General features: G+C 36.5%; 1 protein-coding gene across 1 annotated transcript; it reads right to left on the bottom strand.

Moving 5' to 3' along the window:
* Positions 1–1,589: 1,589 nt before the first annotated feature.
* Positions 1,590–9,149, bottom strand: praf2 (PRA1 domain family, member 2). Its single transcript, XM_023288907.3, has 3 exons — positions 8,948–9,149; positions 7,702–7,919; positions 1,590–6,561 (listed from the first exon to the last, which is right to left on the bottom strand). The coding sequence occupies exons 1-3, from the start codon at positions 9,124–9,126 to the stop codon at positions 6,422–6,424; spliced, it is 537 nt and encodes a 178-aa protein (XP_023144675.1). The 5' UTR covers positions 9,127–9,149; the 3' UTR covers positions 1,590–6,421.
* Positions 9,150–11,821: the final 2,672 nt, after the last annotated feature.

An 11,821-nucleotide genomic window follows, 5' to 3' on the forward strand; every position in this document is an offset into this window, starting at 1 on the left:
CTGAGGGGCTTGGTGAAGTTTGGTGACATTTTATGAGAACAGGATCACAGCAGGTCAGGGTGCTCTCCTGGATGTAGTCAGACATGTTTCCTCATCAGCGATCAAGAGAAGACCCCCAGGAGTTCAACCTTTAGAGGGTTTAGATGTAAAACCCTGCAGAGCTTCTAAAAGATAGCGTTAGATTTCTATGAGCTGAAGAAACAAACACCGGCCTGTAAAAGAGAAAAGACTTCTGAGTCAAAGCCTCATCTGCAGGACATGGTTCTGTTTTCTGCTGCTAGAGGAGCATTTATTGATGAATGAAGTGGCAGAAAACTGATCACATTCTGTTTACTTGACGTTTCATTCAGGATAACCATATAGCCAAAGCAACCAGTGATCTTTCATAGTAATGAGGTCAGTGTGTTTAAAGCCTGTAGCTGCTCAACACTTCCTTCTTTCTGATGTAGTTTTATGAAGGTAGAGACTCTGTACTTTGATCCATTGCTTTATTTCCTATTGAATGTGATAAATCAGAGATCCTGAAGAACTAAAACGTGTAGATGTCCAAACACCAACAGCCAGGTTTGGATGCACACTAATGTCCATGTATATAAGGCATAATAAAAGATATATAAATGCAGATCTAATAATAGTGTGACTGAAGTCGGGACTTTGTTCTAAAATAAATGGAATTCTTATATTGAAGAATCAGGTTTGGGATATTTTGACTCATTTTGTGTAACAATTATGGGAGACAGAACGTGGCAATAAATGCATTATAATGCAGAAAATAATCTTTTGTTGTCTTTTAAAAAGGGGAAATAGAGAGCAAAGCTAAGTATGTCTTTATACAACCTTATATAAACATACATTATGTCTGCAATTATAAAGTGTGAATCAGTCAACTATTTTCTTCAATGAGCTGGATTCTAGATATTCTACACTTTTAGATGTGCTTTGGATCCACACAATTAGTATTTCATAGACTACTTTGAGTTTTCTACATCTATCTTGTCCATTTTTAATACACGTACAAGGACTTTGTGTCTGAACAGATCATCTCAAAATAGAATTTGAAAAAGCTCTTTATTGTCTGAAAAAGCTCCAACCTAATGTAAAGAAAGACAAGCTTAAAATGAGAATATTGGTAATTTTCAGAATTTCTAGATAGGATACTGATGATTCTTTAAAAAAAAAAAAACTTATTACCATGAATAAAATAATTAAATAAGATCATCAGAAGTCTTTCAAATACTTAAAAAGCACTGAGATGTACTCATAAGTTTGACTTGAGATAAAAAAAAAAAAACTGATGCAGTTTCTCAAACTTTCAGCTTTATTCACCATAATTATGATTTAAATCTGAAACTCATGGCTTGTTTTAGTTTATTAAAGTAGAATATTAGCTTAGCATCTCATACTAATGCACTGATTGTTGTTTCATAACTCTGACAGACCAAGAGATGTAATAAATAAATTTAAAGTGTGTGAATGACAGTGAGAGCAGTACCGCCACCTGCTGTTAGCATCTGATAGTGAACCAGCAGGGAGCTCAGACTCAGAGAAATTCATCACTGAATGTTTAGTATTAACGCAGCTTCTCATGCTCATGTGAGACCTCTTTTATTTAGAAAAAATGATCAGCGTTTGGCAAAACAGTCAAAGACACAACTTCAGAGAAACAAAAATGAATGGAAGGCAACACTGAACAATCAGAATCATCACCTGTAAATCAGGTAAATGTAGTCATGCAACTTACAATCTAGAAATCCAATGCAAGGATGTTACAGAGAAAAGGCATTTCTTCTTCCTACTCAGATTTAAGTGTTTTTCCATACTCGTGTTATGAAACCACTAATAGTGGAGGAGGCTCTGGTGGCTGGAGAGTCTTCTGACAGGACATCTTCATCAACCACCATCCAAGAAAGAAACATAGTGCATCAGACAAGATACAGACGATCGAAATGACAATAACACACACAATAAACTGACAAAGTCTTTGAACAACATGATTAAGAAACAGAAATACAAGAAGCTGGCATCCTCAGCTGCTTAATAAATGCTTTAGATAAAATAGGTGTAGAGGAAACCTTCTTGAGGCCAGGTTCATGAACTTAGATTAAGACATTGGTCAGGAGGAATGAAAATAACTCAGAGCCCGATTACTTTAACACAGGATACAGAGGTAAACAGGCACCTCCAGGTGTTTGTAACCGGCTCCCAATTAACAATACCAGATATAATGCACGGTCCCCATAGTAGGCAGCTAGAATACAATAATAGAGCTTTCAGTTGGTCAAACACCTTCAATGCGAGGAATACAAAAGTAAATGAGTATTTATTATGACTGCATAAATGAACTTTCCTTCCTGGTAGTGTTTTTCTTTCTCCTTGAGAGCAACACAGAAGTGCATTTTATTCATCTGTCTCGAAAGAAAAGCATGTCAACATCAAGTCTACAATGCAGGACATGAATGCCGTTTTTCCACCAGCACCTACTCGGCTCGACTCTACTCGGTTTGTGAGGTTTTGCATTAGAACCTGGTACCAGGTACTATTTTAGTTCCTACTGGGCCGGGGTTCCCAGCGAACTCAGTGGAGCCGATACTGTGCCGTCTACAGAGTGCAGGCCACTGATTGGACAGGGAGTGACGACACACAGATCTGTACCGGGGGCGAACAAAGACTTTTCTGTGTTTGGTGGTGGACCAAAGAATACAGAGGGAGCTGGATGGAGAAAGTTTTTCAGGAGGTCTCTGAGCGGACGGCCGCCCACAGATACAGCAGTACAATGAAGCAGTGTCAGGAGAAGCTGAAGAAGCTCAAAAGTGACTATCGGTCCATCAAGGACCACAACGGCCGGAGTGGGTCAAACCTCAGGTGTTGAAAGTGGTTTAACCAAATGGACGCCATTTATGGACACCGACCGGCGAGCAACAGGAGGGAGAGTGGCCTCGACTCCACCGCTGCATTACTGGAGACCATGTTGGAGGACGGAGAGGGTTTTATGACTCCACCCATGATGAGGTGGAACTCAACTGTAATGGAAAACGACCTAAACCGAGTCGAGTCGAGGAGGTGCTGGTGGAAAAGCGCCTTAATAAGGTATAATAAAGAAAGTAAGCGGTGATGTCTGGACTGGTCTGAAGCTCAAAGTTTAGCAGGACGGAGGTTTAAATCACATTTCTGCAAATTTGTTTGGTCGGTGGTCAACATGATCAAATTTAGAACAAAAATATAAGAATCATTGAACAATAGTCTACAGACAAGCTAGCAGTTCTATGAGGCTTCAGGCACAGCGGTGCTTTAAGCTAAATGCTAACATGTAGCAGCTAATGTTCAGCGTATTTGTTCTTAGTTTAGCATCTCAGTAAGCTAACATTTGCTCGTGGCAACACAGCACAGCTGAGGCTGATGGAAACACCATTTGTTTAACGGGTGTAGTGAAACCAGAACTTTGATAAGAAACTTCAATCAAAACCACAAAACCATTCCTACCAACACGAATAACAATGCTATTCTACTTCCTGTGCCACCAACAGCCACATACTTCAAACTAAAGTCCAAAAACCACAACACACACTCCATTCAGACCACTTTATAGGAGTTTGTATCTGGTTGCACTTCATTTAAAAGCTTCAAATCTGGGCTTTTGTCTGGTTTGACTACAAAAGGTCTAACCACAGGAGAATACAGTCAGAAAATGAATGTTTTCCTGATGACGCTACATGGTTAAAGCTGGCAAATTTACATGATAATCTTCTAATTCCAAGCACTGTACTATAGTTCAATATGTAGTGGAGCATGGTGCTGTTACACCAAGGAAAAGGCTTCGATATTTTTCAAAAAGACAGAAAGAAACCCTTAACTGCACCACTGTTGAAGCTAATCCAATGCAGGCGAGCTTGAACGTGACGTCTCATAAGTGAGATCACTGAAGTGCAAAAGACTGAACCAAACTTCACTGAGTCTGTGTGGAGATGATTCAGTCTGGCCTAAAGCAGCAGACTGACCCGTTCATGGCTAACATGGCTAAAAACAGAGCAAATTACAAGGAGGAAAACTGCAAAAATACAGACACCACAAGCGTTGGCACGGCAACCAACGGGCTGTACTGTTAGTGGTTGTTTGTGGCAACAAAGGTTTAAACTATAAAGGAATTAAGAGGAGATTCAGAGTTATTCATCTGCTCTTCCTGGTTGCCAGCAGTGGAGGACGGGGCAGATCCACCGACCAGCAGCGGAAAAGTTCAGCTCTGAGGGTGAAGCCTTTAATTCTGGCTTGGAAATGAGGAAAAGGATTAGTTTAAACATGCTTCACATCTGCTCCTATTGAGTCTCAACGGGGACTCCGACCATAAGTTAATTCATTCTGAACTTGTTCTTCATATAACACCTTCTAACTTCACTTCTTTTAGATCAATGCGACAAAATACAGTAAAGACTAAATGAAGGAAGGAGTTCTGTTGAAGTTAGCAGTGCTCAGCTAAAACCGTCCATCTAAACAATCACAGGAAGTCCTCCAATGCAGTGAGACGATTTCAGTTACTCCTCATGCACACTGGAGAGAGTATGAAGAACAAAAACGTACATTTTATATGTGTTTCCACTACATTTGTAGGCGCTTTGGTTCCACCTGTTGTCCTGCATTCTCCTGTATTAACAGAAGGCCCAACATTGGATGGAAATACCATCAGCCACATTTCAGCTTCCAGACCTTCACTACAGCCTCTCCCCTGCTGTCTTTACCCACAAATTCTGCCTTCTCTAGACTGCATTGTATGAATAAAGGCAAACATGACAAAAAGAATCTTACATAAGGAGTGCAGATGTACACGACTCTTCAAAAGTTTGGGGTCACCCAGGCAAAAGCTCCCACTTTTATCCATGTGCTAACATAACTGCACAAGGGTTTTCTAATCATCAATGAGCCTTTCAACACCATTAGCTAACACAATGTAGCATTAGAACACAGGAGTGATGGTTGCTGGAAATGTTCCTCTGTACCCCTATGGAGATATTCCATTAAAAATCAGCTGTTTCCAGCTACAATAGTCATTTACCACATTAACAATGACTAGACTGGATTTATCATTCATTTAATGTTATCTTCACTGAAAAAAATGCTTTTCTTTCAACAATAAGGACATTTCTAAGTGACCCCAGACTTTTCAACGGTAGCATGTTTACTTGAATGTCACACTGACGTTCAACATGATTTTGTCACGAAAATAAAAATATTAATATTTGTACAACTACTGCATGTATGGTGCAGTGTCGATACTTTGGTGTATGACTTTCAGAGAAAATAAAACAATATTCAAACAATAAGGTTGCACTTTTACAAGAAAATCTCATTAATTTGTAATTCTGAGAGAGTGGTAAAATTTATGGAAATGGTTTGTTTGTTTTTTAAAAACAAAGTTATAGAATCAACCTAATAAAGTTCTAATTTTAAAAGAGAAAAATATCAATATTTAAAGAATAAAGTTGGTTTCACATAAACTGGTAAAAACACCACGATAGATGTGTGATTCTATTTAAAAAATAAACTGATCTTATTTTAAACATGCTTCAGTTTCAGAATAAAAAGATTTAGCTTTAAGAGAAATAATCCAACATTTCTAGAATAAAATTTGTTCTGTAAGTTTTTCACATAAAATTGTAATGCCATTATGAGATAAATCCGTGTTCATTTTATTTTTGAGAAAAAGATGCAACATTAAAAATAATAAGTGTGTCTTTGAAGGAGAATGTGATTAAATTGGGAATAAATTTGTGTTTTTTTTTTTTATGAGAAAAGGCTTTTTAAAAGTCTACTATTTGAAATAAAAATAAATAAATAAATAAAATTGCAGCTTCACAAGGAAATATTTTTGTTATGTATATATTTTTTAAAAGTTGGATTGTTGTGAAAATTAATTAGTAAAATAAGTACAGATTTTAATATTCTATCACAGTAAACAGGGCAGCTGGACAGTATAAACATGTAGGGTTTTACCAATAATAGTCATTTTATTCTCACAGATTTTAGGAAACTGAACTATTTCTTTTAAAATACCAACGTTATTCTCCAAATACAGAAATAAATACATATGAAGTTATGGCACTTTTCACCATGAACACACCTGGAACAACGATGAGCTTAAAGTGCAACGTTTGGCAAAAACACATCAGAAAGAATTTCATATTTGTTTGTTGGCTTCAGTCCTTTTCCTCCTGATTTCAGATCAGTGAACAAACTAAACCACAGCCTTCTACACCTCCTATCTCCTCCTCTTCCACTGCAGTACAGTTCTCATCCTGCTTTCATCTCTCACCTGTCTTCACTTTCATTCCTCCTCCTCCTCCTCCTCCTCCTCCTCCTTCCTCCTCCTTCCTCCTCCTCCTCCTTCCTCCTTCCTCCTCCTTCCTCCTCCTTCCTCCTCCTCCTTCCTCCTCTAGGATCCAGCCTCCTGCTCCTGTCCCAGAGCCTCCAGCAGGAGTCCCATGGGCGTTCTCTTCAGACCGATGCTCTCCAGTTTGTTCTCCAGTTTGTTCTTCAGGCTGCGAAGCCTCACGGATGCATGGATGAGAACCACTGGAGAGAAGCAGACAGGAAGAGATGAAGGAATACTACGAGTAAACAGAACCTTTAGTTACATCAGAGTGAAAAAGGACTCATTTTTCTTTATACTCCTCGATTCTCTGAAGTTCCTGTTTGCTTTATTAGCTTAGATTGAATTCTAAAGAGAACTCAACCTTTCTTTTCCTGAGCTGCAGTTAGATTTTATGCAAGATAAAGTGCTACGACGAGAACTTCGCAGGATTTTCTACATTTAAAAAAAAAAGAGCTGCAATTTGTGCACAAGAGACAATTAAATATAGAAGAATATCTTTATTGTCACTGCGATTTGCAGTGAAGTTGGTCATATTTCTTGTGCAATAAAATTAAAATAGATGACTAAATTAGAGCAATAATTTTTTTTTAAATTGCCTTTTTATTTTACATTTTTTAATCAAATTTTTAAAAATAATCAAAAAATTAAACATAAATTTTTTTTTTTAAAAATTAAAGTATTTTTACTTTTTCATTGTATATTTGTATTTTAACTTTTTTAAAAAAAAAATATCAAAAAATTAAACAAAAAATAAATAAAAAACATTTAAATTTTTGAAGTGTATCTTGGTATTTTAACATCTGGTCCGGTCCACTGGAGATCAAACTGGACTGAATGTAGAATCTGGACTAAGATGAGTTGGACTCTTCTGCTAGAGATTGTTCAAAGTCTAAAGTAAACATTAGCAGATAACAGTCTCATCTTTACCCATAACTAGTGAAACCTGGTGGATTTTGCAGTAGAAGTACATGGGTGTGTGTAGTATAAGTACATGGGTGTGTGTAGTATAAGTACATGGGTGTGTGTAGTATAAGTACATGGGTGTGTGTAGTATAAGTACATGGGTGTGTGTAGTATAAGTACATGGGTGTGTGTAGTATAAGTACATGGGTGTGTGTAGTATAAGTACATGGGTGTGTGTAGTATAAGTACATGAGTGTGTGTAGTATAAGTACATGAGTGTGTGTAGTATAAGTACATGAGTGTGTGTAGTATAAGTACATGAGTGTGTGTAGTATAAGTACATGAGTGTGTGTAGTATAAGTACATGAGTGTGTGTAGTATAAGTACATGAGTGTGTGTAGTATAAGTACATGAATGTGTGTATTTTCCAGTCTTACTCAGTACAGGGAAGGCTATCCCGAACAGGAACACAGCCACTCCTCCCAGCACCGATATGAAGAGGTAACTGGCCAGAAGAATGGCCAGTAGACAGATTAATGGATGGTTTCTACGGAAACGGCGGATGGGAGCTTGGTTCTCTGCAGCCCAGACGAAGCCCAGGAACAACGAGGTGACCACCGTGGCCCCGACGAACAGCTGGAAGGGCTGGAAATACCTGAGAGCAGAGAGGAGGGGATGGAAGCCGTGAATAAAGCTCGTAACTGAATGGAAAAGGATTTCTGGGACACAGATACAATTTTTGATTTTCCATATAAAATTTGATATATTGCCAAAACAGAAATATCTGTCATGATTATCACAACTTAATAAGAAGAACACAATCCAAACTATTTCTGAATCAGCTCATTTTATTATTGTTTAGCTCATTAGAAGGTGGTTGGTATTAAATTCAGATGGTTATTTAGTTGACATTTTAGTGATATTCAGTCATTTTTTTCATAATGAACATAAAAACATTAGTTTTTTAACTTTTAATACAAATGTGTGCAGATATATCCCATGGACTTCAGAAGTCCCTCAATTATAGACTGACCCGGACAATTTTCTTGTCATTTTCAACAAGTTTTATGTCAGCTTGGATCGTTTTTTGTGTCTTTGGGATCATTTTTGAGACATTTAGGACAAATTTCCTGTCATTTTGTACTATTTTTCAGTAATTATGGATCATTTTCAAGTCATTCTGAATAATTTTTGAGCAATTTTGTACAATTTTTGCGTAATTTTGGACAATTTTTGAGACGTTTAGGACAAATTTCATGTCATTCTGGACTAATTTTCCGTAATTATTGATCATTTTCAAGTCATTTAGGACAATCTTCTTGTCAATTTCAACAAGTTTTTGGATCATTTTGTGTCTTTGGGATAAGTTTTGAGTCATTTAGGACAAATTTCATGTCATTCTGGACTAATTTTCAGTAATCATGGATCATTTTCATAAACGTGTGAAAGATATACCCTATGGACTTCAAAAGTCCCTCAGTTATAGATTGACCCAACTGAGGACTCAGTGTGATGATGATGATGATGATGATGATGATGATGATGATGATGATGATGATGATGAAGCTGCTCATCACTGAGAGGTTTTGCAGGAAAACGGAGAAAATTCCCAGAACTCCTAGTGTTTCCTCCAAACATTCTGCAGACTAAGGAGAAACAGAGGGGGGCAGGTGGAGAACTCACCCCAGCAGCAGCAGGAAGCCCATCACCCCCAGCAGGTAGTTGCTCTGGTAGTACAGCAGGTTGTTGATGACGCGGTGGTTCCAGCGCTCCAGATCGCGCACGTCCGGAACCGCGAACCGGGCCGAGCTCAGCAGAAAGTCGTCCAGGCTCCGGAGGGGTGGCGGCTGCACGTCTGCCATCTTTACAGAAGAAACACACTGGCTTTCCCACAATGCAACGCGAGGGGGGCGGGACCGAGGCTCGCGCAGTGTGTGGAGAGGCGCGTGGCCGGACGCCGAGAACGCGCTTTCGGGATATATTATTACTGACATAATTATACTACTACCTCTTATTATCCTATTTCCAGTGTTTGTTTTGTGTTAATTTAATTTAAAGTCAATAAACGGTGGATTCTGGAGTGTTCACTCACATTTTACTGGCTTTAGATTGGATTGTAAATGAAAAAAGTGGCATTTTTGCTGTTTTCATTAGTTTGCATCCAGTAAGGATGCAAATTAATGAAAACAGGATTTAGTATTTAGAGTCTTTCTGTGGCAACAGGATTAAATCCTATTTTTGGAAGATTTTTACAAATTTTTAAAAAATATTTGCAAGAATTTTCTTGCCAAATTTGGGTGGGTTTTTTTTGTTTGTTTGTTTTGGTTTTTTTAAAGGAAACTTTTAAGGGAAACTTTTAAGGAATTATTGGAATTTTCTTCCTGAAGGTTTTGCAAATTTAAAGTTTAAAAATGTAGGAAAAAAATATGTTTTCACAGTGAAACTTCTGATGTCCACATTTTCAACATTTTTGGGAAATCTTTGAACATTTTTTGCTGGAAAAAAGAAAAGAACATTCACAAAAACATCAACCAAAATCCAGCAAAATTCACAGGATTTTGGTAGATTTTTTTGTGAATGTACTTAAAGAAACATTTTTAACATTTCTTTTTTTTTATCAAAAAATGTTCAAAAATTTCCCAAAAGTTTTGAAACGTGGACATCAGAAGTTTCACTGTGAAAATACGTATTTTTCCACATTTTCAAACTTTAAATCGGGTCAATTTTGACCCACAGGACGACACGAGGGTTAATAACAGAATCAGTCCTGGTGATAAAGGTTAGCATTCATTCTAATGCCTGTCTTGTCATTTTAAAAAGCTTTTTGCCTTTCAGCATGTTCCCTGATGAGATCTGCTGCTTAGACAGTTTTAGGAGCAATCACATAACCCCAGCTGTGGGAAAATGAGAAATCTCTGTTTATTTTCCAGTAGATATTCAGTAATAAGGCCACTACTAATAGTTACTGTGACTGACAGTCAGCAAGCATTAAATGTCCAGCTGAACAAAATGCAGCATGCAGATGGAATTCTTTAGTGACGTAGAGAGAAAGCTGGGTTAGAAAAGGGTTTGTGAGCTGTTTAGGTGGTGATAAATTCCTGACCAATGACTCCCTATCAGGTGTGGATTAATTCAGACTCATCAGAGAGCATGGTCGGAACACTGACACTTCACTGACCAATTTAGAATCAATCCACCTGGAATATCAGTCATAACTTCACTGTAACTTTATTATCAATGACAATTACAATCCTAAAAAGACATCAAGTCAAGAGCCTTTACAAGTAGCAACCACAGTTACACACATATCTACACTACTGTTCTAAAGTTTGGGGTCACCCAGACAGTTTCCCACTTTTATCCATGTGCTAACATAACTGCATATACAGTAACAATACAGAAAAAACAGAAAAAGTACAGTAAAAATACAGTAAAAATATAGTACAACATATTAAAAATACAGTTAAAATATAGTAAAACATAATACAGTAAAAACATAAAAAAAATAGAAAAAATAGAATATAGTAAAATACACTAAAACTATAGTACAATACATTAAAAACATAAAAAATATAGTAAAAATATAGTACAATATAATAAAAATACAGTTAAATTATGGTACAATATAATATAGTAAAATTATAGAAAAACATAATAAAAATACAGTAAAAATATAGAACAATATATTAAAAACAGTACAACTATAGCAAAAACAGTAAAATACAGTAAAAAATACAGAAAAAATATCGTAAAAATATAGAAATAATATAGTAGAAATACAGTAAAAATATAGAAAAAGTACAGCAAAGATAAAGAAAAAATATTGTTAAAAATATAGTAAAAATACAATAAAAATACAGTAAAAATATAGCAACAATATAAGTGAAATACAGCAAAAATACAATAAAAAAACACAGAAAAATATAGTAAAAATACAGTAAAAATACAGGAAAATATAGTAAAAAATTCAGTAAAAATATAGTTAGAAAATAGCAAAAAATATAGTTAAAAACTACATTAAAATATAGAAAAATATAGTAAAAACATAGTAAAAATAAATGTCCTTATTTTCTTTTAAAAATAAGACGTGTACATAATGTACTACAAATCTATCATCAGTAAGCCATTAATGTCCATGGAGGGGACGTTTAACTCCAAGTCAGTTACACTTTCACTTATTAAAAAAGGATTTCTGTTCACACTAATGGATAATGCTCCATATTTCTTTCATGGAAACGGTCAGAAAGTTAGTTTGTTGTGTATATTAATATTAAAAAAAATTCACAAAGGCTCATTATATTTTGTGAAAACGTTGCATGAACACTTTAACCTCCCCCCCCTTCTGATTTACTAATAAAATGACTTTAATGATATTTAAACATTATGATTATATATTAATATATTTCCATTCTGTAAGTATATTTTCCAGTGTTCAGTGTGCTAAAGTGCTGCTAACATGTTATAAACTGAGGAGGAGTGTCGGGGGCGCGCTCGTCTGGAGGCGCGCCGCTCCCGTCCTTCAATCCGATTGGCTGGCTGCTGCAGCGGGAGCGCGCC

This window comes from Amphiprion ocellaris, chromosome 19 (assembly GCF_022539595.1).
Source record: "Amphiprion ocellaris isolate individual 3 ecotype Okinawa chromosome 19, ASM2253959v1, whole genome shotgun sequence".
Lineage (NCBI taxonomy): Eukaryota > Metazoa > Chordata > Actinopteri > Pomacentridae > Amphiprion > Amphiprion ocellaris.

Bases quoted from the DNA above. Each gene is read 5' to 3' on its own strand.
- praf2 (XM_023288907.3), bottom strand. From the start codon at position 9,126: ATGGCAGACGTGCAGCCGCCACCCCTCCGGAGCCTGGACGACTTTCTG. The intron at 7,920-8,947 runs GTGAGTTCTCCA...CTCTGCTCTCAG, and splicing joins GGCTTCCTGCTGCTGCTGGG to GTATTTCCAGCCCTTCCAGC. The intron at 6,562-7,701 runs GTAAGACTGGAA...GCTTCTCTCCAG, and splicing joins GATAGCCTTCCCTGTACTGA to TGGTTCTCATCCATGCATCC.